The following is a 27,850-nucleotide window of genomic DNA, read 5'->3' on the forward strand; positions in this document are numbered from 1 at the left end:
GTTAATTGTAAATACAAAAAAAAATATTTTAACTAAAAAAAGAAAAAAATTGCTTATTAAGCAAATTTTACTTCATATTATATCCTTTGGTGACAAAAACAAGCATTGGCATCTATTAAAAAAAAAAAAGAAGGGAAATAAAATATACTATGAACACTTAAATTCAAAATTTTTTTTTTTTTTTTTTTTTTTTTTTTTTTTACTTGTGAGTAAAATGTAATTTATGCATATTTAGAATTCCGGGTTCTCCATCATATTGGAAGTATATTTTATTTTTATTTTGAATAAACTTTCTATTTATTTTAACTACTATATCACTTCCCTGGCATAATTTGATTGGTTTAGATATCCCTATTTGTACTTGAACTAAATGGAAAATATTTCTAAATCCAATAACTTCAATAATTTTATCATTAATTTTTTGTTTACGATATTTTTGTTGCACTTTCTTTTGTTTATAAAAATCTAATCTATATGATTTATATATGTTTCCGTGATCATAAATGTTATCATTTTTGTTATTTTTAAATTTCTTTTCATCTTTATTAATAATTTCGTCTTTCTTTAGTTTAGAACATGTATTTTCATTATTACATTTATATTCACATGTTTTCTGGGTATTTTTTTTTTTTTTTTTATTAATTTTATTAGCATTTAATTTATTATAAATTTCATCGCATCCTTGAAATAAATCACTACTGCTTGAACGACCATCATTACTGTTATTAAAGTAATCTGTCGATGATTTATCATCTTTTTTAAATAGCTTTTTTTTTTTTTTTTCACTTTCAATATCTGAATAATAATTTTTTTCTAGTTCATCATCTTTCCATATTTTTATTCCTCCTAAAAAATATGGTATATTTATTATACACACACCTTCTAAGTTTTCATCTAAATTTACCTTTTTACCGTCACAGTATATTTTTATATTTTTATTTAGTTTATACTTATATGTATTAAAACAAATATCTCTGAAACCTACTTCACCATATAAAATTTTGTTTCCTATTCTGCTATTAAAAAAGTGAGGAAAATTTCTTCTTAAGTTATCAAAATGTAATGCTAATCTAGCTATAATCCCAATATCACAATAATTAATGAAGCTATTATTTAAAATTAAATTATTATTTAAATCATATCCTTTCATATTCCATACATCAACTAATTCATTCCTACTAAATTTTATTTTATTTAAATAAAAAAACAAATCACTATTATATTCAATCCCCCATCCCAAACTTACGCTCAAATCATTGCCAGTACCTAATGGCATTATGCATATTGGTGTTGTAGAAATGTAAGAATCTAATAAATAATTTTTACTTCCTTTTTTTAATTCTTTATCATTTTGAATAACACTCATGTTGTTATTATCACTGATATAAACTTTATTTTTTTCACATTTAATATCATTACTTTTATCGTTATTACTACTATTATTAATATCTTTCTTATTATCATTATTTTTAATTATCTTATCACCTTTAACACTATTATATTTTCCGTTACTAAATTTATTTAAACTGTTATATTCTTTATTCAAATCATTTTTAGTTTTATTTATATTTTTATTTAAAAAATTTTTTTGTCTCGTATCACTTTCTATGTTAGCTTTCTTATTCTTTTTTTTTTTCTTTTTACATAATACAGATGTATTATTATTTAGAGTTTTTTTCATATTTGAATTATTTGATGAACTATTACTATAATCACTATATGTATTGTTATATCTTTTTTCATTTTCTACAGATATAGAAGATATATAGGAATTTTCTAACTTTTCTACTTTATGATTGTACATAAAATTATCATTTTTCTTCGACTCATGTTCCAATGAATGCTCATTCTGAAAATTTTTTTCAACAGAATCATCATAAGGTGCTTCTACATTTTTATTTTCAAAAAAATTAAATTTTTTAAGATTATATCCATACTTAATATTTTTAATAACATTCTTTTTTAAATTAAAATTAGCATTATTATCATGAACATCACTTTTATTATTATTATTATTATTATTAGCAATAGTAGGCGTGTTAATAATATCATTTATTTTTCCATTTATATATTTTTCGTGAATATTACAGTTTTCCATCCTTCTTTTATTTTGATCAATATTAACATATGTATTTATATTTTCTTTATGTGTGTTATTATTGGCATCAATTTCGCTATTTTCTTTTATGGAATTTTTGAAAGATTCATTTAATTGAATACTTTCGTTACTGTTTTGCTTGTTTCTTAGCATGTCTTTATTACCTTTAATTTTTTCTGTTACATTAGTAAAATTTTCACATTTAATTTTAATTTCTTTATTTTTTTCTTTAAATAAAGACATTTCTTCCTCTAAAAAAAAATTTATTAAGGTATCAATAAAAATGCTTATAGTTCCATCACCTCCACATATAAGTAGAATAATTTTTTTTAAATAAAACATCTCTTTAAATATATTTAGCACATTTAAAACATTTTTTTTATTTATTATATTTATTATTTGTATAGGATTAAAATACATTAATAATTCTTGGTATAAATTTTTTCCTATTTGACCTCCACTTTTTACGTTTACAAATATTAAAAGAAATTTTTTGTTACTATTTATTTTGTAAATTGGTATATGAATAGGAAAAAAATTTAGTAAAAAGTTAAGATTAACTGAAACTATATATTTTTTTTTATTCTTAGTATGTAGAAAAAAATTTAAATTATTTATATAATCAAAACATAACAGTTCGTTTATATTTCTTTTCTTGTTTGAAGATTGTACTATGTTTTCAAATATATTTTTTTTGTTTTTATGAAACTTATTAAAATCATTTATAGTATAATTTAAAACTAAATCATCATTTTTAATTTTCAATTCATTTATTTTATTGTAAAAATTTACTAAATAATCTATTAAAACATTTTCCTTAACTGATAGTTGATATGGGTACAATATATATTTATTATTACCATATGTACATATATTTTTGTTATTCTTTTCATTTTTTGTCTTTTTTTTGGCAAAATTCTTAGTTAAACACTTTAAATGAAAATATTTATTACACCAAATACATTTATACACATATTGTTTCACAAGCGCATGAAAAGAAAAAAAATAAAATTTTTTGTTGCAAATATCACATTTATTATTCCATGAATAATTTCTTAGTTTTATAAACTTGTGTTTATTTTTAAAAAATACACTCGTTTTACAGCTCATTAAATTAGAATTGGGTGCACATTCTATATGACATTGGTTTCTACAAATAACACATTCAAAAATATTTTTTTTATGAAAAATAAATGAATATATATTTTCTTCACATACATTACATAACTCTATTCTATTTATTGTTTTTAAATAAAATATATGTGAGCTATATGTTAAATAATAAAACCCGTTTTTTGTGTCTTCTATTTTTTTATCTTCACAAGACTTTGAAAAATATTTATTTGATGTCTCTTTATTAGTCAAGTAGTATTTTGTATTATTTAAAAATCCTATGTTTTTATTCTTTTTTTTAATCAATTGTAAATAAATATTAATTTTCTTCTTCTTTTTATTTTTTCTCTTTGCAAAAAAAATACTTAAAAATATTATACACAAACAAAATATTACTTTTAAAATGCCAATTTGTATTAAGTAATCTTTTAATTTTTTTAAAAATAATATTAAAATATTTAGATAAACATTTTTGTCAATATATACGAAATCTTCCATCTCTTAAGAATATTATGTAATGTATTTTTATGTATATATTAATATCTAATTTATTTTACATTTTATATTTTTCTACATAAGAATATTATTAATTCTTCTTTTTTTACGTCCATAACTATTCAACTTTTTAAAAAAAATAAACTATTGTAAAATGTCTGATTAATACAAAATCAATTTTTTTTATTAAATTTAATTTTATAAACATATTTCGTCTTATGCTGAATTTAAGATTTTCAAGTGTATAAACTGGCAATCTTTAACACAATATTTTTGTTTATAAGTGCTTTTTATTTTTTTAGCTATTTCATAGTAATTGTAACTTTAAAAAAAAAAAAAAATCCTGTAGATTTTTTACTTATTCAAATAAAATATTAATGAAAATTTAGTTTAGCATATTGTTAAAATTATTTATATAAATATTTTGTTATTTTACTTTTTTTTTTTTTTTTTTTTTTTTTTTTTATATTTTTATATATTTTAAATTTTCCTTAATTTTATTTCATATTTTCTTTGTATCTTTTTTTTTCTCATTTAGAATCTAAATAAATAGAAAAAAAGTTATGGAAAGAGTAACATAATATAAAAAAAAAATTTACATAAAATTACAAATTTTCAAAATAAATATGTAATGTTTTTTAGAAGTAAATTTTAAAATTAAGATAAATTTAATTTTATATAATTTAAGAATAAAAAAAAAAAAAATTCCAAAAAAATAAAACGTAAAATAAAAAAAAAAAAAAAAAAAAAAAAAAAAAATATTCATTAGTGAATAACAAAAAAATATTTTAAAGTCGTTATAAAAAAAAATATAACATAAAATTCATTTGAAATAGAAAAAAAAAAAATCAGACTGTAAGTAGTATATTGTTTTTTTATTTAGTTTTATTATTGTTATATTTATTTTATCACCAAAATGAAAAATCCATTTTTGTTAATTTTGAGCTAGTTTCTTTTTTTAATATATTTAATCTCTGTTTATTTAATTCTTCATCATTATTTAAATGATTGCTTCTTTTTATTTCATTCCAATTTATGTATTTTCCTACATTATCATTTTTATTTTCTACAAAGTTTTCATCATCTATGAAGCTTCCTATATTTTCTTGTAAGCTTACTTTTTTTTCTTCAGTTTTAATTTTTTCTTTCATTTCTTTTATAACATCTTTAAATGGATTAGTATATATAATGGTTTCATTTAGACTATAATGCATCTATAATAAAATATATAAATATAAATATAAAATGTATATATAATTTTATTAAAGTTTTTAATTTTTATTTTATTATTTATTTTTTATTTTATTTTTTTTTTTTTTATCCTTTATTATATTACATCATTATTTATTGCTGAATCTAAATTTTTTAATTTAATTAATGTCTCATTTCCTCCTACGACTATAATAAAAAAAAAATATAAGAAAACCTTTTTTAGTATTAAAGAGTATAATTTTATCTTATAATAAAATATATATATATATATATATATAAGAATATATTTCATACTGTATATAGAATTTACCTTTCCCTATACATATATCATTAGTTGTGTAATTTTCAGTTAAACATATGTAAAACATATTTGAATATTTTTGGTTATAATATTTGAAGAAATAAATGTTACCGAAACAACTATTTTCTCCAATGTGTTTATTATCATTGTATTTTATATACTTAATATCTACATCACTATCATTATCACTATTTACACTCATTAATTTTTCTTTAAGTTTTTGAATATTTACTTCATTTAATTTATTTCTTAAATTATTTTTTTTCAATTTTTTCTTCCAATAAAATCCTGATGCTGCGCAATGAAAATTATTTTTACTTGATCCTAAGTAAACAATATCTTCATTTTTTTTAAAAATATCTGTGTTATTATAATATTTATATTCACATAAAAATAAAAAATTATGGCATAATTTGGGATAAATATGTGCGTATAACTCTATATTTATCATACCTATATCAGTTATCAATCTTACATAACTATTTTTTTTATTTTTATGAACTTTTTCATATACTATATTATAAACTTCACTTTCAGGAAGATAAATAAAATCGTTTTTGTATGTTATATTAGAAATAGTTGAAGTTACGCATTGCGCTAATTTATTATCGCTGTAATTTTTACATTTTATTTTTAATTCATTTTCACTACTGTCACTATCATATAGAGAAATATTTTTATCCCTTTTATTTAATTTATTAAATTCTTCATTTTCATATATATTTGTTTTCTTTAATTGCATTTCATTTTTTATTCCCTCTTTATTATGAATTGATATATTTTCGTAAGTCTCTTCTGTCTTAATAATATCACTCTCATTTTTGTACCTCATATCTTTTTCATTTTCTTTTTTTTTGTTTTTAACTTCTTCTAATATATTAATAATTGCACCATTTTCCTGAATTGATTGAGTTGTATTTTTATTTTTTTGTATAATTTCTTTATTTATTTCTTGTACTTTATTTGTATTCAGAGGATCTTGCAATACTATTAAATCTGATTTGTTCATATAGTCATGAGTGAGTGGATCAAACATTTCGTTCTTATTTTTGAACAATTTAAATATTTCTGATGAATAAACATTGCCTGTTTTTTTATTTAGAATAATTTTTGTATGCTTATTAAAATATTTTCTTGTTATAGGACATATGTATTCATTATTGTGTTTGTAAAAATTTGCTTTAATTAAATTCTTTATATTAATTGAATGTTCTGTTTTTTCATTATTTTTCTTCTTTTTCATTTCTTCTAATACACTTTTTTTATCATATAATCTTCCATTTTCATCGCAATACGGTTCATCAAATGGTGTTAAACTTATGCAACTAAAAAAATATAAATGATTATAAATATAAAAATATAATACTATTTATTTTTCAAAAGGTATATTGAACATAATTTAAATATGTTACATAAAAAAAAATGTATAATTTTATATAAATTATATATTTGTAGTTTTTATTGTTACGAAGTAATTAATTTCTTTGGATTATTTTATTATAAATCTTCTCACCAATAATTAAAAGGTAAATAAGTCGAATTTTGAGACTTAAAATATTTCTTTTTCACAGCATCTCTTCTATATTCTGATTGCAAAATATATAACTTATCCTTACTATGTTTATGTTTTCCCATTATAATTTTTTTTTTTTTTTATTTAAAGAAAATAAATTATTATAAGAATAAAATTAAAAATCAATAAATTTCTTAATTTCTAATTAAAATTATTATTTTTTTTTTTTTTTATAGTTGTTAATCATTTTTATTTAAAATTTTTTTTTTTTTTTCTTTTCATTCATAGCCACGATTTGCATAAAAAAAGTAAAATAAAAATAATTATAAAAAAGATATATGCATTAATAAGTTATTTGTAAAGATTTACTATTGCATTATTAAATTTATTTTAATTTTTTTTATATGTTTATTTATAAGTTTTATTATTTAACTATATTTTAAAAATTTTTCCTTCAACAAAAAGCAAATTTTTGAAATATATATATTTTTAATAAATTATGTTAAAATTTTTTTTTATTATAACATAAATAACATTATTTTTTTTTTAAAGAAATAATTAAAAGGTATCTTTTAAAATATTGATGTATATATGAAAATTTACGAATTTAGATGATAAAATCTGATGATTTAAATGGATCAATTGATAAATCAGGTGATTATAACAGCTTTTACATTGGAAACATATTCAGTGAAATTCAAGATGAAATAAAAAATTCATGTAATAATGAAAATGTAGAAAAAAAAAATATTCCAGAATATGAAAAAGCAATAAATAAAATAGGTAAAGAAAATAACATCATTAACAAAATAAATATAGAAGAATATATAAATTTTATAAATGATAAAAAAAATGAATACAAAAAAAAGAAAAAGGAATATGTTATTGAATATATTAATAAAAGGAGAATAAAAAAATTTCACTATAAAGATATGGAAACATTATTTAAAAAATATTCTCAATTTTTGGATTTTGAAGAAAAGTGTTTATTATGCAATAATTATTTATCATTATCATTTCTATATTTTAATAAACATTTAAATGAAAAACAAAATAACAAAAGAATAGTTAAATATAAATATGAAAATATTTTAAATTTTTGTGTGTGTTTAGAAAAAATTGAATATTCAAAGCAATATATAAGTGATAAAAAAGATTATAGTTACATTGACATGACTCACTTATTTAAACAAAACGCATCATTTTCCATTAATATTAAAAAAAATATTATTATAAAAGAATTTATTAAAAATGTGAAATTTACAGAATTTTATAAACATAATTCCTATAATGGCAATTATTATAATACATTTCCAATAAAAAAAAATTATAATATAGATACAAAATATATAAATATATGTAAATATATCGAAAAACCCAAATTAACAATTGAAGACGTAAAATCATTAAATAGTCACACAGAAAATTTCACTCCTGTTTTTGTAAGAAAAATATAAAAAAAAATAAAAAGTTTTTAATTTTTTTTTTTTTTTTTTTTTTTACTTTATATAGAAATAATAAGAAAATCAAAAATTACATATCAATTTTTTTCATCATTTTTTATTTTCTTTTTCAGAAAATTCATAATGCTAATATCCTTTTAACGACAGTTGAAAAAAAACTATTAATAGAGTGTCTAAAAGTCATTAAAAAGATATATTTTTATAATAAAATTGATAAATTGACTGTAATCATTTTTTGCTATTTAAATAATTTATATAACATTGTTATGAGGTTAAATGCAGAATGTATCTTGTGTTGTTATTCACAAAAGCATTTTGAATTTTTCTTATACGTAAGTGTGTTATAATTCATTTTTGTATAATAATTTATAAAAATGTTTTATATTTGCATATGCATATATATGTACACATTTTTATTACATTTTTTTTTTTTTTATTAGTATTTCTTTCAAAAGAACAGGCTTCCTGTTAAAAGAATGAAAATGTTAGCTATGAAAATTTACAAAAATGAGGGTGGACATGATAGTAAAAATGAAGATGAAGATTTCTAAAAATATTTATTTTTTTACCTTTTTTTTATTGATTTTTTTTTTTTTTTTTTTTTCCTATAAAGGAATCATTTGCTTGGAAATTCAGAAAATTTTACACATCTAATACTTTAAAAAAAAATTTATTGGTTATAAATATGCATACCCTTTTCTAGATAATTTAATATTTACATATTTTTACATCATCAAAAAAAAAAAAAGAAAAGATAAAATATATATATTTATTTATTTATTTTCATATTACATTAATAAAAATATGTAAACTTCATAAATTATTTTTTTTAAAGTAAATAATTGCATTAAATTTTCCTTAAAATTCTATTGAGTACAATACTTTAATAAAAAAGAAAAATAATAATAAAAATATTTGATGTAATTAAAAAATTCATTTAAACAATATAAAGAATTAAGAAAAAAGTTTTTTTTTTTTTTTTTTTGCAAATATATTAAGCAAAAAAATATATAATTAAAGCTATAAGTAAACAGTTAATAAAAAAACTTAACATTGAAATGGTCTCCAAATGTTATAGATTCGAAAGTACTATTGTTAATAAACTTTTTAAAGAAAATTTAAGTATAAATATTTATTTCAATTATTAATATATATAATTAAATATGCCATAATAAAAAAATAAAATTAAAGAACACCATTTTTAACTTTATGATAAAGAACACAATGTAATACTTTTTTGCTTATTTGATATAAAAATACAATTTTTCCTTTAAAATATTTTTCAATTTTTTTTTTTTTTTTTTTTTTTTTTTTTTTTTGTTATATCTATAAATAATTTTAAATTTATATTTAAAATAATTTTTTATATTTTTTTTAAAGTGTTTTTCCAAAAAATATGATATGAAGTAAAATCATAATTTCTAATTATATTTTCATATATATAAATTGTTATTATCTTAAATATTTATTCGTTAAATAATTTTAATTAATACATAAATTTATAATTATTATTATCATTAAATTTTATAATTAAATAATATACGTGTAATATGCTTTTATATTTCCAATAAAACTATATATTGTATAGTGTTTTATTTTCACCTTTGTTAAACTATTCATTCATTTTATAAAATGCGTTTATATTTATAATATTTTAACATTTGTTATGAACAATATAATTATATTTCCATTGTATAAAATCTATAATATATAAATGATGTGAATTTTGTAAGTGTTAAAGAAAAAAAAAATAAAATAAAAATATAAATAATACTACCAGTTGAAAATAACTATAATGCAAACACTAATGGAGTAAAAAATAAAGAAAATATAAAAAAAAAAAATAAAATAAATAAATAAATAAAAGCATATAAAAATAGTTAGCATTATAAATCATAATGCTATAACTTGGTGAAGTCAAAATGGGAAATTGTAAATCTTACTCTACTCATTTTAATGTGTACAAAAACAACACAAATGAGTTATATGAAAACTTAATATGTAATTTTATTAAGGAGGATAAATTATTTTTTTGTAGGAAGGCTTTTGTTGTTTATGAAAGTAAATATAAAAATTAAAATAATTTTAAAATACTATTAACCATGAAATCTACATATATACATACAATACATTTTTGTAAAAAATGAAACATTAATGTATTTAGATAATAAATATATTATAAAATAAAAACTAGTTAAAAAAAAAAAATAAAATTGTAGTATAAATCGAATGTTACATCAATTAGTTAATAATAACAAAATTGTATATACATAAAAAACAATATTTATTCTATTTAAAAATTATCATAATTCTTCAATTATTTTTAAAATAAATTTTACACATACTATTTCTTTATAAGCCTAATGAATATTCTATAAAAAAAAATACTCATTTATATATATAGTTATTCTATTAATTTTTTTTATTAATTAAGATTTATAAAAAGATTCTATTATACACACATATATATATTTATACATTTTTTTTTTTTTTTTTTTTATTTGTAGTTTTAAAAAAAAAACTTGAAAATTCAGATTTATATGTTTATTATATTATAAGCTCTGTTCAAAGAAAGAAAGTGAAAAATGCGGTTGCATATCTAAATGAAGATTACGATATCGAAGTTTTGAATTTTTTTTTAAAATTATTTAAAAGAATTAATAATGAATATTATAATAATATATTTAATTTTCATTTGAGTAGTTACTATAACTACCTTTTTCGCGAGGATACCAAATTTACTAATTATTCTGAACAAATGAATTTATTAAGAAACATGTATGACTTCATACGCTTGAAATTTTTAATGGAAAATATCTGTTTACATGTATATTTTCAGATGTATGATAATTGCAATGAATATTATGAATGGAATGACAATTTTTTAATTGAAAAATTGAATAACAATGAAATAACATATGGAAAATTAAATGAATCATTACAATTAAATAAAAAAATAATGAGTATATCAATAGAAAAAAACAAAATTATGCATTTAATAAAAAAAAGTTTTAAAAAAATAGAAAATTTTTGTAGAAATATTTTGCATTGCAATATGTTTGATAATTTTAAAATGTCAAATGAATTTTGTTTATATATATTACTTAATAATTATAAAATTAAATGTATTTTATACAATATATTTAATATCTTGATCTTCATAAATAATTATTATAATATAGATACCAAAGATGGTATTTACAAAGATTCAGAGATAGAAATAGAAAAAGAAAAAGGAAATGTAAACTCAAAAAAATTATTTAATGATAAGTTAAACTATTCGCTTGAACACACAAATATTTATAAAACTTATTTGTTCATTTGTTTATGCCTGAGCTTTGATAATAAAAATGAAGAAGATGTATTATTTAATACACATATTAATATAAATCAAAATGAAATTAGTTTCACTAAATGTGTTAGTGAATATTTAGATATATGTATTTCAGAAAAAAAATTAAATAAGTTTTTCTCACAAGAAATTAAAGAAAAAAAAAAATATTGCTTTTTAAATTCTATACAAAATTCATATATGAATGATAGCTTAATAAATACTCATTATATATGTCAAAATCAATATATAAAGAGTATATTAAATATTGGAAATAGTAATTATTTTATAAAAAATAATATGATGGTTTTTTGTTTTATATTATTTGAAAATTCACTTTATGAATTTCCATGTATAAGTAATAAATCAAATATTACTGATCATTATAGTAAGTCATTTACTGGAATTAACAAATATTCTTTTTTGAAAAAAACTCGATCAAATGATAAAACGTTAACATTAAGAAGAAAATTTTGGAAAAAAGTTTTTCAAAATAATAATTTTGTACAAAATGTTAATGACGAAAATAAATCAGATATAAAAGGTTATACTTCAAATTCTGATTTTAAAAAAATTGACCATGTAGAATTTGACTTAAATAATATAGGATTTTTTAGAATTGATTTGTACAATCTTAGATTTGAAAGTGATGAAAACTTTCATGAAGACGTAGAAAAACATATAAAATTGTATACTATTAAAAAAAAAAATAATAGTTATATTTATGTAAAAAAAAAAGTAGAAAATGAAACTGATTTGAAACTAATAGAAACTATGAAAGATAATTATACACATGTAATAAATGTTTTAAAAACTATGAGAAACAAAGAAATATGCTATATTTCAGCTGTAAGTGATTCTAATGAGTCACTTAAGATAAAAAAAGAAAATGATATACAAGTAAATGGAAATATTGTTGGAATTAAACATAATGATTATTCTTGTAAATCTAAATGTAGTGATAAAATATTTAAAAAAGAAACAAAAAATATGAATTCAAAAAATAAGCATTTCAATTATATGAATTCAGGTTCAAAAATATATATTACTGAAGAAAATAATACTAAAATTTCAAATGAAAATAATGTTACAAAATCAAATTGTTATGAGAATATATCACAAGAATATGAAAAAAAATCTAATAACTCAAAAATAAGAAATAAATTAAAAAAACCTTTTTTTATAGGTATACATGACACCTTTGTTCCTTTTGAGATAGAAAATCTGATATTCAAACTAAAAGATTTTTACAACACCAATGAAAAGGTAACTAAAAAAAAAAATACAATTTATAAAGAAGAAATACATAATAATATGCGAACAAGCCTAGAACAAAAAGAGAATAATTCAGTATACGAAAATAAAAGAGAAAAAGAAAAGAAAATAACGAATAAAAATAAAAAAAATGAAGTACAACTGGAAAAAGAGATAACATATGAGAACAAAAATATAAAAGAAAATAGTAGTGTTGAATATGAAAATATATTTAATAAAGAAGATAACAAATATAAAATTATAAATAACAAAGAAAGTATATTTAAAAACGAAAATAGGGATATAGTAGAACAATGTGTGGTAAATAAACTTAAAAATAAATACAAAGAAATAAACGAAGAAAATAAAGAAAATCTTAATTTTAATGGGACATTTAATTTTGAAAATGATTCAGATACATTAGATTTTAATGAAGTTCATGAAAATCCTATTATGTTAAAATTATGGAAAAAGTTTAAAGATGAAGAAAATTTACAGGAAATATTAAAAAATTATAATATCAAAGATAAAAATGAAAAAATTCAAGAATTTTTAAATAAAATTGAAGTTTATAGTGAAATGAAAAATGAGAAAATTATGACAACTTATAAGAATTATCAAAATTCAGATATTTTCTTAGTTGATAATATGGAAACTATTCAAAATGAAAAGAATGTAAATATTAATGAAAAAGAAAAAGAAGAAGAAGAAAACTATTTAGAAATTGATCAAATAGATGTAGAAAAGTATGAAGAAAAATATGAAAAGAAAAGTATTGATTTTTTGAAAATATTTATTCAACATAAGAATATTGGTGAAATGAATTACTTCGTAAATAAAAAAAATATAAATATTTCTTTTAATATGTTTAAAATACATGAAGGAAAAAAAAAATTAATACTTAGTACATATACTAATTCAAAAAAAATATCTCTTAAAAATTATCATGAAGAGAAAATTGATTATAATATTACACTGAATAAAGATGAATGTTTTAAATATATAATAGACTTGTTGTTTCTACATTTAAATTATAACAGATTATATTTTATATATATCCCAAAAAAGTTAATAGATACTAGTAATATGAAATTTCCAAATGATTTATTTCTGAGTCATATGTGCTGTAATTGTGATATTATATTAGAAAATCTATATATTACACCAGGAGATTTACTAGGAAATTATATGGTGAATAATTATGTATCCGTTTATTTTGAAAAAACTAATTTTATAACACTCGTTTTATTTCTTTTATTTGATATAATAAAAATTTATAACAAAATAAAAAAACTACAATGCTATTTTGAAAGTATATGCAAAAAATTTATGAAAAATTTTCATGACTACTTCAACACAAGGCATAAAAAAGTAAATTATGATTTGTGTAAAATAAAAAAAAGAAAAATTTTATCAATTCCTAATGAACTGTTAAAAAAAAAAAATGTTAAAAAATCAGAGCATAATTTAAGTAATGATATTAATATTTCTTCTTCGAAGCATTACTCTAATTTTAGTGAGGAATATATAAGCGCAAAAAAAGATAATAATGTAGATAAAAAATCTTTAATTATTAACGTTTCTTCCACTTTAAATTCAGAAAATTACACAAATAATATTAATAATAATAATAACATTAATAGTAATATTAATAATAATGAGAATAATATATTTAATAATTATTACTTAAATAAAGCGAATAATGAAAATCCTTTTAATAATGGATATAAATACAAAAATATATATATAAAAATAATTGACTTGAAACTTTATGAATTTATTAATGATTATATAAATTACATAAAAGAAAATAATAGTTGTTACTCTTTATGTCCTTATATATTTGTTTACAAATTTGAAAGCCTATGTTTTCTTTTTATTCCAGTGTGTAATAACTTTTATTTAATTTTCTATCTCTTTTTTTTTCATTTTCTTAATTGTTCAGACTTTTTTAATTTTAGAAGATGCTTTAACGGAAGTAATAACCATGAATATATTTCAAAAATGAATTCTATATTGCCAAGTAATAATAACTTTTTGCATATTAATAATGTAATTAAAATATTAAATATCCATAAAAATAATAAAACATATATTAAATATATTTCATTGAATAAACGAATTGAGAATAAAAACATTCCCCAGTATTATAAATGGATAAAAAATAAAATTATTATTGACATAAGAAACTCTTTTTCTTCACCCTATTTTATTCGTACGAACAATTTTTGTAATTTCGTTGAAAATACAAATTTACATATAAATCTAAAGAAATTATACTTAAATAAAGATCATATATTTACTTTTAAATTGGATAAAAGGATAAAACAAAATGAAAAAATTTCAAATGTTAATGACATTATATATATGTTTAATCACTCTTTTAATATTTTTACATACCTCTATGATGAAAAAAAATCTACTAGAAGTAAAGAGTTATTTTATCATAGTAAATATATCATTATTCCTTATTTTGAAGACATATACATAAACAAAAATAATTTACATATATATTTGAAAATTCAAGAAACTCGTAGAAATTTCTTTAAAAGTGATAAAACATGTGTGAATCAGAATCAGAATCATAATCAGAAAAGAGATTATGAACAGTTTAAAAAAGAATCAAATAATGGAAACATGAGTAAAGAAGAACAAGTAAAAATTCATAAATACTCTTTTATTTATAACATATATGAAAATTGCAATGACACCTTTATAAATTATTTTTATTTCTTAATAAATAAATTAATATTAGAAGCAGTCAGTGAGATAAAATCAAATAATTTTTTAAACATTAGTCATCTTTTAAATTTATTAGATAAGTATGAAGTGAATTTTGATATTTATTTTTGGGTATTATACGATAATTATATGAATATTTACAAAAAATATTGTATCCATGCAGAACTAGTAAAATTTTTCAATAATAATAATCGAAATAAAACATATAATTTTGATTACTTAAAAAAAATAAAATATAATTGCTGTAATAAAAAAAAATTTTATATGAAAAGGATTTTAATATTTTCAGTATGTTTATTAGTATCCTTTATTTGTAAAAGAATTTTTGAGTTTTTTGTAACAGACTTAAATTATTCATATGAATATGTGTTGAGTAGCATATGCTTCTTCTTTTTTTCAAAAAACGCAAAAGAAAAAATAAATAATGATCTATACTTGAATATTCTAAAATCTATTTATTTTAATTTATTTTTTTCATTAAGCTTCGTTTTGCAATATATTCCTCTAAGAGTTCAACATTTAAATTTATTTAAAATTATAAAAAAGGTTAAAAAATATAAAATTATTTTGTCTATTTGTTTAAATTATGTCTGTGGTATAAATTTACCTTTTTACATTTTTTATGAAATTCAAAATATGCCCTACACTTTAATGAACGATTTTTTTTTATTTGAAAAGAAAATATGGAATATGAATGTTAAAAAATCTGAATTAATGGATTCAATAAATACTAATGAATTTGGAGAAAATTATTATGATGAATTTAACTTTAAAATTAAAAGCGAAAAGGAAAAAATAAATTGGATTAATGAAAATCTCGATTTTAGTGTTTCTAATGATTCCTTACATTTTTTTAAAAGTAAAAAAGTTAATAAGAAAATTTACAAATATTTTCATGAGAATTTTAAAAAAAATAAAAATTTAAATCTTATAAATCTTATTATTAAAATGAATTTTATTTCGTGTTTGAATATTTTTAAGTTTCATGATTTTCAACATGCTTCAAATAATATACTTAGTTATTTCAAGTATGGTAGTTTTCAGAATTTCAAACAAAACTGTAGACATGATGATTTATATATTATAATTTTTTCTAATTTTGTTAGTTTTATGTCATTATTTAGGAGTATAAGTAATTATGAAATAAATGAGTATCAAAACACAAGGAATTTTAGTTATTCAAACCATGATAGTAATGATTTAAAAAAAATTTCATCAAGTGAAAAATTAGATGTTACAAAAAAAAAATTAGAGTATTGTGAAATAAATGAATATTTAAAAGAACCAACTATGACATTAGAAAACAATTATAGTTTAATGAAAGTCAGTAGTGATTTACTTCCTTATGGAGAATATAATTTAAAGGAAAAAATGATTTTCGATATTTTGCTAAAAATAATAGAAACAAAGTATAGTTATTTATTAATTATTTTACCAATATTTGCAAAAGAAAATTTTAACTTGTTAACTGATGATTTAAAAATTTATCTAATAAATATTTTTTTTTTTATTTTCATTAGAACAGATAAATATAAAATATGTAAAAAGAAAAAAAAAAATAAAATAAAAAATTTAAGTAAAATAAATAAATATTATTTTAATAAAGAAGAAAATAATGATATATTTCACTCAAGAAAAAAAAATAGTGCTTTAAACAATTCGGATTCGGAAAATTTTTTCTTCAGCTCATTTGATTTTTCGAAGGACAATTATTTTGAAACAGAAAAAAAAAAACAGTTAGATAATGAAAATGAAACGAAAGATAAATATGAAAGTATATATGAAATTGAAACTGATGTTTCCGAATATGAAATGGAATCTGAAACGGACACTGAAATGGAAACTGAAACAGATACTAACGTAGAAACAGAAAATAGAAGTAAAAATGAAAATATAAATTATACATACTTTATCAATGAAGAAAGTTCATTTAATCATTTTAAAGATCAAATGAAAATTATTTTATTAGATAATTATCACAATATTTACCTAATAGAGTTTTTCCTTAAAATTGTTTTAAGAATAATTCCTTTTTATAATATAAAAAACAAAAATAAGCATATAAATGTGCTCAAATCATCAATTATATATAACTCAAAAATAATAATAAGTTTCTTAATATCATTTAAAAATATTATTTTATCAATGAAAAATAATTTCTATGTATTTATTTATTATTTCTTCGTAAATGGATACATATCACTAATTTTATTAGATGTGCATAGGGCTTTTAAATATTTTAAAAAAATGTTTCTCCTTATAATATTTTTTTTTGGAAATCCTATATTTTCATTAAATTATCACCCATTTCTAATATATGTGACTTATATTTTATATGTTTTAACAATTTTATCAAAGTTAAATTTAATAAATTTTTATAAAAATTTAAAGGAGAAAAAAATGATTGATGAAAGTTATGAAAAAATAAATATATATGATAATAATAATGAGAGGATAAAGGATCAATTACACTATAATAAAAAAATTGATTCAAATAATGTTTGGATGAAACAGAAATATGAAATATGGATGTATTTGGAAATAATTCGTAAAATTAAAAGAAATTACACAAAATTTAATAATAACATTTATTTAGTTCCTTTGAATTATTCTTTTATAAATATGAAAAAAATTTTTAGGAAGTACATAGAAGAAAAAGTTGAAAACTTTGGAAATATAAACGTTTATGAAATAAAAAAGAACTTTGTTAAAAAAAAAATAAATAATATAAAAAAAAAAAAAAACAATGATAATTTTTTTTTATTAAAAGAGATGAATATAAATGATAAATTAATAGATAAAAATTTACCTATAAACATTAATAATAATTTTGTAGCATTATATCCAACAGTTAAAAATGTTAAAGTTCCAAGAATTTATCTTGTAGAAGACATTTTTAAATCATTATCATCTAGTGATTTTGAAAAAAAAAAAAATTTCAGCAACCATAAAACATTCACAAAAATAAAAAATAACTCTAATAAAATAAAAGAATTTAAATGCCAAAATAAAGAAAAGAAAAATAATGAAGGTCTAAAACAGGAAAAGGAAGAAAAAAAAGAAAAAGAAAGAGAGAGAAAAAAAAAAAAAAATGTATTTATAAACCCTAATATTTTTCCAATAAATAATTTCCCTTATGAAAAATCTGAATGTATAAAAGATGAAAATAATAATAAATCAGTACATGGAATTGTTCATAAAAAAGATATAAGTAATGTATTATTATATAACTTAATATACATAAACAAAATGAATAGGAAATTAAATAATTGTAAATTCGTTTTTTTTAATTTTAAATATTACAATTATAAGAAAATAATTTCAAATGAAAATATTTACTATAAAATGATACTGGAAAATTTCAAGAAAAAATTATGCGAAAATTATTATGCCTATACTTTTGGAAATAATGAAGACGGAAGTCTTGCTATTGGAAAACCTTCTTACCTAAAGTTAACTCCAACTATTGGTTCAATAGGATATGAGAAAAATAAGAAGAGTGTAAAAAAAGGTACAGACTTTTGGTTTACAAATAATTTACAGTTAATTCCTATTAAAATTAAAAAAATATGTATGAATGAAAGTATGATATCTATAATTGATAAGAAACATAATTTATATATTGCTGGAAATAACACATTTACTGAAATAAAAAATGAGCTACTTTTCAAAAATAAAAATGGAAAAGCAAAATATAAAGAAAAACAAAAAAATATAGAAAATAATCCAATAAATATCAGTAATAAAATAAAAATTGATAAATTCTTTATAAATTTAAGGTTAAAAAAGATGAAAAAATATGGAAAATACTTCTTTGATTATAATAGCTCATCTTGCGATAGTGATAATCTTATATTTGGAAATTCACTGGAAAGTAAGGGAACTACAAATTTTTTAAAATCACATTTTCACAATGAAAAATTATATGAGCTCTATAAAAAAAGTGAAAATAAAATTAAATGTAACTCTTGTTTGTGTGCATCATTAAATTCAATATCTGATAACTTTAGTTCATGTAAAAGTGACATACTTTCTTCTTTTGATAGTGAAGATAGTGATAATACATATATTAAAGTTAAAGATAAGGAAGAAATAAACAAAAACATGAATGTAAATATTTTATTGAAAAGTGAAGATAAGTGTTTTTATGTAAAAAAGAAAAATTATTCTTTAAAAAAAATTTCAATAGATGATTTTAATATTTATAATAGTATATTGTATTCTTCATCATATGCAAATCAATATTTAACACAAATTCTACCTAATCAGAGACCATCTATCAAATCTTTGAAAAAATATTTTAAACAAAAATCTACAGAAAATGTGGATAAAAAAAAAAAAAATTATGAACATAATAAATATTCACAGAAAAAACAATTACAAGAACAAGAACTACAACAAGAAGAACAAGAACAAAGAAAAAATGATAAAGAAAGTTATAAGAAAAATGGAATAGCAAAAGGAAAGAATGAAAAAATATTACTAGATAACAACCAAAATAATAATAAATTCATATATAATTTTATACGTGACATAAAAACAAGAATCAAATTTACTGATATTTTTAACGGTTCAGATTTTGTTATATCAATAAATAATTTCGGTCATGTATATTCATGGGGGAATAATAAATATGGGTGCTTAGGAACTGGTGATAATATTAATAGGTACTCTCCTACCTTAATTAATCCTGGTCATTTTTTTTTGTATGATTTTGAAAAATTGCAGATACATACAAATTATAAAACAGAAATAAAAATAAAAGGAATAGAAAATATAAATAGCAGATGCTGTGAAAATATCTTATATAATTCCTTAATTCTAGATACAATAAAAAAGAATATTCATAATAAAAATATAAATTCACAGAATAATTTAAAAGAACCTAGTATAAAATATAATGAAGTTGATAGAAAGTTTTCCAACTCCAACAATTTTATAGGTGTAAATAAATGTAAAGATGAAGACTTCTTTACATTAAAAACAGATAATATATATACATCAGAACATATGTTTAATTTTGAAAACTTAGGGATTAAAAATATAACTATAAGCGTACAGAAAATATATGTTCCTATTAGTTCCATTTGTTGTGGAAATAATCATGTTTGTGCATATTCTAATGGATCTATATTTATGTGGGGTGAACAAAAATTAGGTCAAACATCTATTCCTTTTGAAAATATTTATTTCGACTTCAATAGAACCCATTTTTCGGATAGTGATTCAACTTATAAAAAAAATAATAATGAAAAAACAGAAGATGAAATAAATAAAAATTCGGAACTTTTATCTTCTTCTACATCATCTGATAATTACTACTTTCATGTGATGCATAAGAAGAAAATAGAGAATGGAAAAAATAAGTTTAACAAAAATAAAATATTATGTTGTAAAAAAAAATTCAATTTTAATGTTAAAAATCCAATTCAAAATTATTTTAACATAACAAATAATGATATTCTTCTCAATAACAAAAAATTAAAATTGTATTCTAATCTAAATTCAGTTAACACAAAAAGAAAAAAAATTAACAATGATTTAGTTCTTGTACCAGTTCAAGTTTGTTTATTCAATTTATCATACAGAATTAAAAAAAACAAAAGCAATATAAATAATAAATATGTTACAATAGACTATGTTGAACCTAAAGCTAAAAGCAATGAAGATTTAATAAATACAAAATATAATTTCTCTAGTTTTGAAAGTTCTGATGATTATAATAATAAAACAATTAATAAAAATGCACAAAAAAATATGGAAATACGAAATATGAATTTTAAAAATAAATCTAAATATATTAGAGTATATGATTACCTAGAAACATTTATAAAGGCCGAAGTAGTCAATATATATATGAGCCTTTTTAGAAATGACATTAATATTTATACTAATATTCCGAATAATATTAATATTAATCCGTATATATATGGAATGAAGTTTTATGATTACAACTTTTATGATGAAAATTATTTGAATGTACAGGATTATTATGATGAAGTATTATATAAAAAAGAAACTAATAACAAAAATAAAAATTTACACATTTCAAATGAAAATTATTACGTTGTCCATGATGATATAAATAAAAAATTAAATAATGAAAGAATTGATAAAAATGAAGAAAATTGCTTAAAACCACAAAAAAACATTGACCTACTTAATATTGATGACCCCAATAAATTTGTAAAATTAATGAAAGAAAATAAAATTATTAATCCGCAAATTTATGAATACATTGAAAAGGAGGAAACTGTGTGTATCAACATTAAATTAATTATTTTTTTATTTTTGTTTATAAAAAAAAAGTATATGACAATTTTCTTGAATAGTATTATGATGGTGTCAAATGTATCCTGCGGTGAAGCAAATACTATAATAACATGTTTTAAAAAAAGTATTTATGACAAATATTATCAATATATAATGAAAAATATTACTTGTTCAGAAAATTATAAGCATTTGAAAAGTGAGAAATTGCAGTCAAAATTAAACTTAACTGTTCCAGAATATGATTTAAACTCTGTAAGTGAAAAAAGTGAATTTATTTATAGAAACGATATATATGACACCAAAAATTATACAAGCACAATAGTAAATTGGGGAGACAAGTCATTTGATGAGTATAATATTATAAATTCATCTCTTTCATGTTCCGACACATCACGTTTCAGTCGAATGATAGAAGAAATATTAGCAAATTATATGTGTATTTATGTAAGTGGTAGGGATACAAATAATAATTTATGTATAAATAATATTAACCAGAGTGTATACACATTCACCCGAATTACAAATAATTTTTTCTATTATAATTTTAATTATTTTTTGTTTCTCTATAAATATAATTATTATCTTTATTATATACATAAAAATAACGTTCACATTAACCATAACAATGATACTACTTATATACAAAGCAATCCTCTTACCTCCTTTAAAAATAAGTTTAACACATTTGTAACTAAAGAAAATAATATAAATGTAACTAATTCTAAAATTCAAGGTGTTTCACCAAATAAGTTTATAATTATAAAAAAAATAGTTTGTAGTAATACTGTTACTTGTCTTGTTGATACACACAATAATGTTTATATGGCTGGGGATGTAAAATATTATTTTCCTAACTTTTTTCATCACATAGCTTACGCATCATCACCTTTTATAAAAATAAATTTGAATAATACAAAAACGATAAAAAATATTTCATTTAACCCAAATAATATATTTTTAATATATGATGATCACTCTTTTGAAATACTAGGCTATAATGATTATATTGATTTCTTTAAATATATTCATCCTATATTTTTTACTAATAAATATGTACAGAAGCATTCATACAATATGTTGAAAATACCCAATTCAGATTTTTTAGTAAAGCAAGTAAGTATTTATGCTTTCATTTTTATTTTTAAATTTATAGCCATCTATTATATTTCCCTTTTTTCTTTTAATGTTTGAAATTTATGTGTCTATACAGTTTATATATTTTTTTTTTTTATATAGGTGCAAACAGGAAGCAACTGTGTTATTTTTGTTATGAAAAAGAAAAAACGGAAGAAAAAAATAAGAAAATCAAGCACTTGAATTTTTAGTGTTTATTTTTCGTATATCTCACATTTTTCCTACATAATAATATATTTTTTTGTCTTATTATATATATCTTTCATTTTTTCATAGTAAACTTTTTACTAAGTTTTTTGTTTCAAAAAAATATTCATTTTTAATTAATACATTTATGGAAATAATTTTTGTTTTACCAAAAAGAATATAAAAAAATAATTATTTATTATCTTATATGAAAAGTGCCTCATTTGTATTTTGAATATTTACATTTTTATATATATAAAAACGTTTATAATAATTTTTTTATAAAGAAAAATTCTTTTTGAACACATTTAATATATATAAAGAAATAAATTAACTTGTTCCGTAGTTTTATCTTTTTTATTTTAATCTATCGCATTTATTTAAATTTTTTTATACTTTGGAAATGACATATAAATAGTACAAGAAATTTATATATTTCACACTACGAGAACATCTTTAAATTAAAAAAAGTAGTTTTGCAAATTTAATATACTAAAAAGCAATTGATATAAAGATTTAATTTTTTGTAAAACTTAGTAAATATCATATTAATAAAAATATCTCCTTTAGAATAAAAAAAGTAGTAAGAAAAAACATAAACTGCTGATTTTATATTTCTTAATGTCTTCTTTTATAACTTTAGAAAAACAAATCATATATTATTTTTTTCATTAGTAGTTCAGAAATATTTCAAACGCTTTCCTATATATTTCATTTTCGTATATTTTATGAAAGCATTTTTAAAAGTGCATATAAAAATAAAGAAAACAAATTTTGAAAAAATAAAATAAAACCCATATTTTACAAAATAAACATTTATAAATTTTAAAGTGTTTCTATTTATATTTGAAGTGACTTGAACGAATTCATATTATTATCAAAGATCTTATAAATTAATATTTTTTGAATAGTTCATTTACATAAATTTTCTTTATAAATTATTCTTTGCTAATAACAAAAGAACAGAAATGTAAAAATAAATGAAATAATTTAATAACCTATTTTTTTTGTTTTTACGGCAGGTATTTAAGCACTTGATAACATTTTAATCTTAATAAAAAATAAAAAAGTAAATAGGATTATTAGAATATTTACAATAATGTACATAATAGTATTATTTATATTATAAAATAAAAAAAGAAATTTTAATTCTTCTAAATTTAAAAAATACAGTTTCGTTTCATTGTAAGCTAGTATAACATTACGGCATTCTATCTTAATTTTATTCGAGCTATAATTTGTTGTAGTGAGTAGATATTCCCTTTTATTTTGAATAATTTCCTTTAATACAGTGATAAATAAAAAAATTTTAATACTAAAAAATATTATAACATTATAAAAAATTAATCTACGAAGACTTGTATAATACTTAATTTTTCTCACACAGTTTAGAAAATACAACATTGATTAGAGAACAATATTGAATAAAAAATTTCTATAGATAAAAAAAAATAATTTTATATTTGTTAATTGTAATTTAATATATTTTAAATAAGTATGTATTTCAATTTAATAAATGTACCTATTTTGTTTTTATTGAAGTGAATTTTTTTTTAATAAATAATATAAATTTTCAAAAACTATATAAAACTAACAAAATAAAGGTTAACATTAATGTCCATTCAAGGTAACGTTTTGTAATTTCTCCTTAAGAAAACTACACTATAAATTATTTTATTATGGTCTTTTAGAAATATTGATGGTACCATTAAGATAGAATTGATTGACATTAATATGTTATATGACTAATGCTGTAGAAATATAAATATAAATTTATCCAAAATATAATATTATTCTTCAACTACGCATAGCAAGATTATTTTATAGTTTAGAGAACCCATAGAAATTAATCCGTATACATAAATAAAAAAAATGATAAAAATGTTAAATCAATATAAATTTTTCATAAGAACAACCCAAATATATATTATTCTTTTTTCTATTTTTATTAATAAAATATATAGAAAAATAGTACATATATATGAAAAATATAGGTTTTCTTTTTTTTGAGCATGATCTATGTGGGATCTATTAATGTAGTTAAAACATTTTCCATTTGTTCATTAATATAACACTATATATACAAAATATTTTAATTTAAAAAGACATAGAAACATGTAATTAAATAGTTCAATATAATTTCTGTGATTGGATATTTTAAGAAACAATTGAATTATCCGTAAAAATACTTAATATTCAACAAAAGTCTCTAATATAGGTAAAAGGAATTATTTTTAGAATTTGTATTCGTTTCCGAAATTATGTCATTAGACATTAATTTATATGAAGATATCTAAATAACATTTATTTTATTAAAATTATATTTTTTTTTGTGTAATATCAATTTTTTTTAAATAAACAAAATAAAAATAAATAAGATACTTTCAAATTTAACACATTCCACAAAAGAATTTCTATAAGGAAGGTCAAAATGGATTTTATAGTAGAAATGTGTTAATATTCAGTGAATGAATCAAAATTTTCCTTATATATCTAAAAATCTTGCTAGATAATTTTTTTTTTAAATATGAATACGATAAGATATATATAGTTTCTAATATAAAAGAAAAACTGACAATTCACATAATGATAAAAAATTAAAGGCTAAATTATTAAGAAAATTAAAATAAAAGTATATCTTTGAAGTTGATAAAGTAAGAATTATCAATGGATTTTAAATATAACAATTTCTATTCTACATTTAAAATTATTATCATCTGTATATATGAAATATTTAGAAAATGAGTAAGATATATAAAATGTTTATTCAATAATAAAGTTCGTGATTATTAAAGATGTTTAGTTTTACAAGAAAATTTTTATATTTTTAAAAAAAATTCATGAATAATACATTTAGATGAGCACATTAGCTTGCAACTTTAAAAAATGTCAAATTAAGAATGATAAAATAAAAAAGAAATTAAAGTAAATAAAATTTAATAAGATATTAAATTAAAAAAAAATAAATATACAAAGAAATTGCATTCATATTATATGTAGTTTTAAGATATAATAATTAAGTAAAAAAAAAAAAAAAGATGTATTTCTACCATGCTAATTTAAGAAGTATGTAAAATATAGATATATATTATATAATAAACAAGAATATAAAAATAAAATAAAAATAATATTTCAAATGAAACCAATTTTAAGTAACTATAAATAGGGTTCCATTAATAGCATATTTAAATAAAAAGAAATTTATAACATATTTTTATTGTCAAAGAATATTTTAAATAAAAATCTATTATATATATAAATATATATAACTTATAAAATTTATATTGAATATTTAATAATTAATTCAATAAATATTTAACTAAAATAAAAAAAAAAAAAAAAAAAAAGTAGCGAATATATGAGGTAATTTATTAAATAAAACGTTCAATTCATTATAAAAATGAAAAAATCTAAATAAATTAATTCTCAATTAAAAATTAGACAAGTAAAATATAAAAATGTTTATAAAAAAAAAAAAGAACATATTAAAATTTTTAAAATTAAATATAAATATAATAATTTTATAAATTAAAAAATATATAAATTTTATTATCTATAAAAGTAATACAATTATTAAATTTATAAATAAAAAAAATAAATAGATTACTATATAACATTTTTTTTAAATTAACAATTTTAATTATATACTTTTATTTATTGATTTTAATTAATTAAATTATTCATTTAATTATCATAATTTTTAATTTTTTTTTAAACTAAAATATATTGTTTTATTATTTCAACAAAAATAATTAAATTATTTATTATATATATACTATATATATATTTTTTTTTAATAATTTAAATAATATAATATATATATACTTTTTTAAATTAATTAAATAATTTAATTCATGTGTATTTTATATTAGAAATTGATTTGATTTAATTATTACATATATATTTTTATTTTAATTATTATATATATTTTTTAATTTAATTATCATATATATTTTAATATAATTATATATATATTTTTTTTAATTTAATTATAATATATATTTTTTATTTAAATTATTATATATATTTTTTAATTTAATTATAATATATATTTAATATTTTAATTATTATATATATTTTTTAATTTAATTATATATATTTTCTTTAATTTAATTATATATATATTTTTAATTTAATTATATATATATTTTTTTAATTTAATTATATATATATTTTTAATTTAATTATATATATATTTTTTATTTTAATTATATATATATATTTTTAATTTAATTATTATATATATATGTTTAATTTAATTATTATATATATATTTTTAATTTAATTATATATATATATTTTTATTTTAATTATTATATATTTATGTTTAATTTAATTATTATATATATATGTTTATTTTAATTAATATATATATATATTTTTATTTTAATTATTATATTATTTATGTTTAATTTAATTATTATATATATATTTTTATTTTAATTATTATATATTTATGTTTAATTTAATTATTAAATATATATTTTTATTTTAATTATTATATATATATTTTTAATTTAATTATTATATTTATATTTTTAATTTAATTATTATATATTTTTTTTAATTTAATTATTGTATATGTTTTTTAATTAAATTATTATACATATTCTTTATTTTTAATTATTGCGTATGTTTTAATTTAATTATTTATATATTTATTTTAATTATTATATATATATTTTTAATTTAATTATTATATATATATTTTTTAATTTAATTATATATATTTTTA

The 27,850-nt window shown here is 17.6% G+C and overlaps 4 protein-coding genes across 4 annotated transcripts, besides 1 other annotated feature; 2 read left to right on the plus strand and 2 right to left on the minus strand.

The window, feature by feature from the left end:
• Window positions 1-72: 72 nt before the first annotated feature.
• On the minus strand, window positions 73-3,709 carry DGK1 (diacylglycerol kinase, putative; the record flags this gene model as incomplete). The annotated part of the gene is made up of 2 exons (XM_028673177.1): window positions 73-112; window positions 204-3,709. 2 exons carry the CDS (start codon window positions 3,707-3,709, stop codon window positions 73-75), a joined length of 3,546 nt encoding a protein of 1,181 aa, XP_028529656.1.
• Window positions 3,710-4,614: 905 nt separating this feature from the next.
• PGAL8A_00443500 (peptidyl-prolyl cis-trans isomerase, putative) lies at window positions 4,615-6,854 on the minus strand (the record flags this gene model as incomplete). The annotated part of the gene is made up of 4 exons (XM_028673178.1): window positions 4,615-4,920; window positions 5,043-5,104; window positions 5,229-6,544; window positions 6,733-6,854. The coding sequence occupies 4 exons, from the start codon at window positions 6,852-6,854 to the stop codon at window positions 4,615-4,617; spliced, it is 1,806 nt and encodes a 601-aa protein (XP_028529657.1).
• A 489-nt stretch (window positions 6,855-7,343) lies between these two features.
• PGAL8A_00443600 (conserved Plasmodium protein, unknown function) lies at window positions 7,344-8,746 on the plus strand (the record flags this gene model as incomplete). Its single annotated transcript, XM_028673179.1, has 3 exons — window positions 7,344-8,174; window positions 8,309-8,527; window positions 8,636-8,746. 3 exons carry the CDS (start codon window positions 7,344-7,346, stop codon window positions 8,744-8,746), a joined length of 1,161 nt encoding a protein of 386 aa, XP_028529658.1.
• A 1,371-nt stretch (window positions 8,747-10,117) lies between these two features.
• PGAL8A_00443700 (conserved Plasmodium protein, unknown function) lies at window positions 10,118-23,112 on the plus strand (the record flags this gene model as incomplete). The annotated part of the gene is made up of 3 exons (XM_028673180.1): window positions 10,118-10,256; window positions 10,703-22,908; window positions 23,032-23,112. The coding sequence occupies 3 exons, from the start codon at window positions 10,118-10,120 to the stop codon at window positions 23,110-23,112; spliced, it is 12,426 nt and encodes a 4,141-aa protein (XP_028529659.1).
• Window positions 23,113-27,102: 3,990 nt separating this feature from the next.
• Window positions 27,103-27,850: part of a sequence feature that runs on past the window's edge.

The sequence above is a fragment of the Plasmodium gallinaceum genome, assembly GCF_900005855.1.
Source record: "Plasmodium gallinaceum strain 8A genome assembly, contig: PGAL8A_v1_119, whole genome shotgun sequence".
Lineage (NCBI taxonomy): Eukaryota > Apicomplexa > Aconoidasida > Haemosporida > Plasmodiidae > Plasmodium > Plasmodium gallinaceum.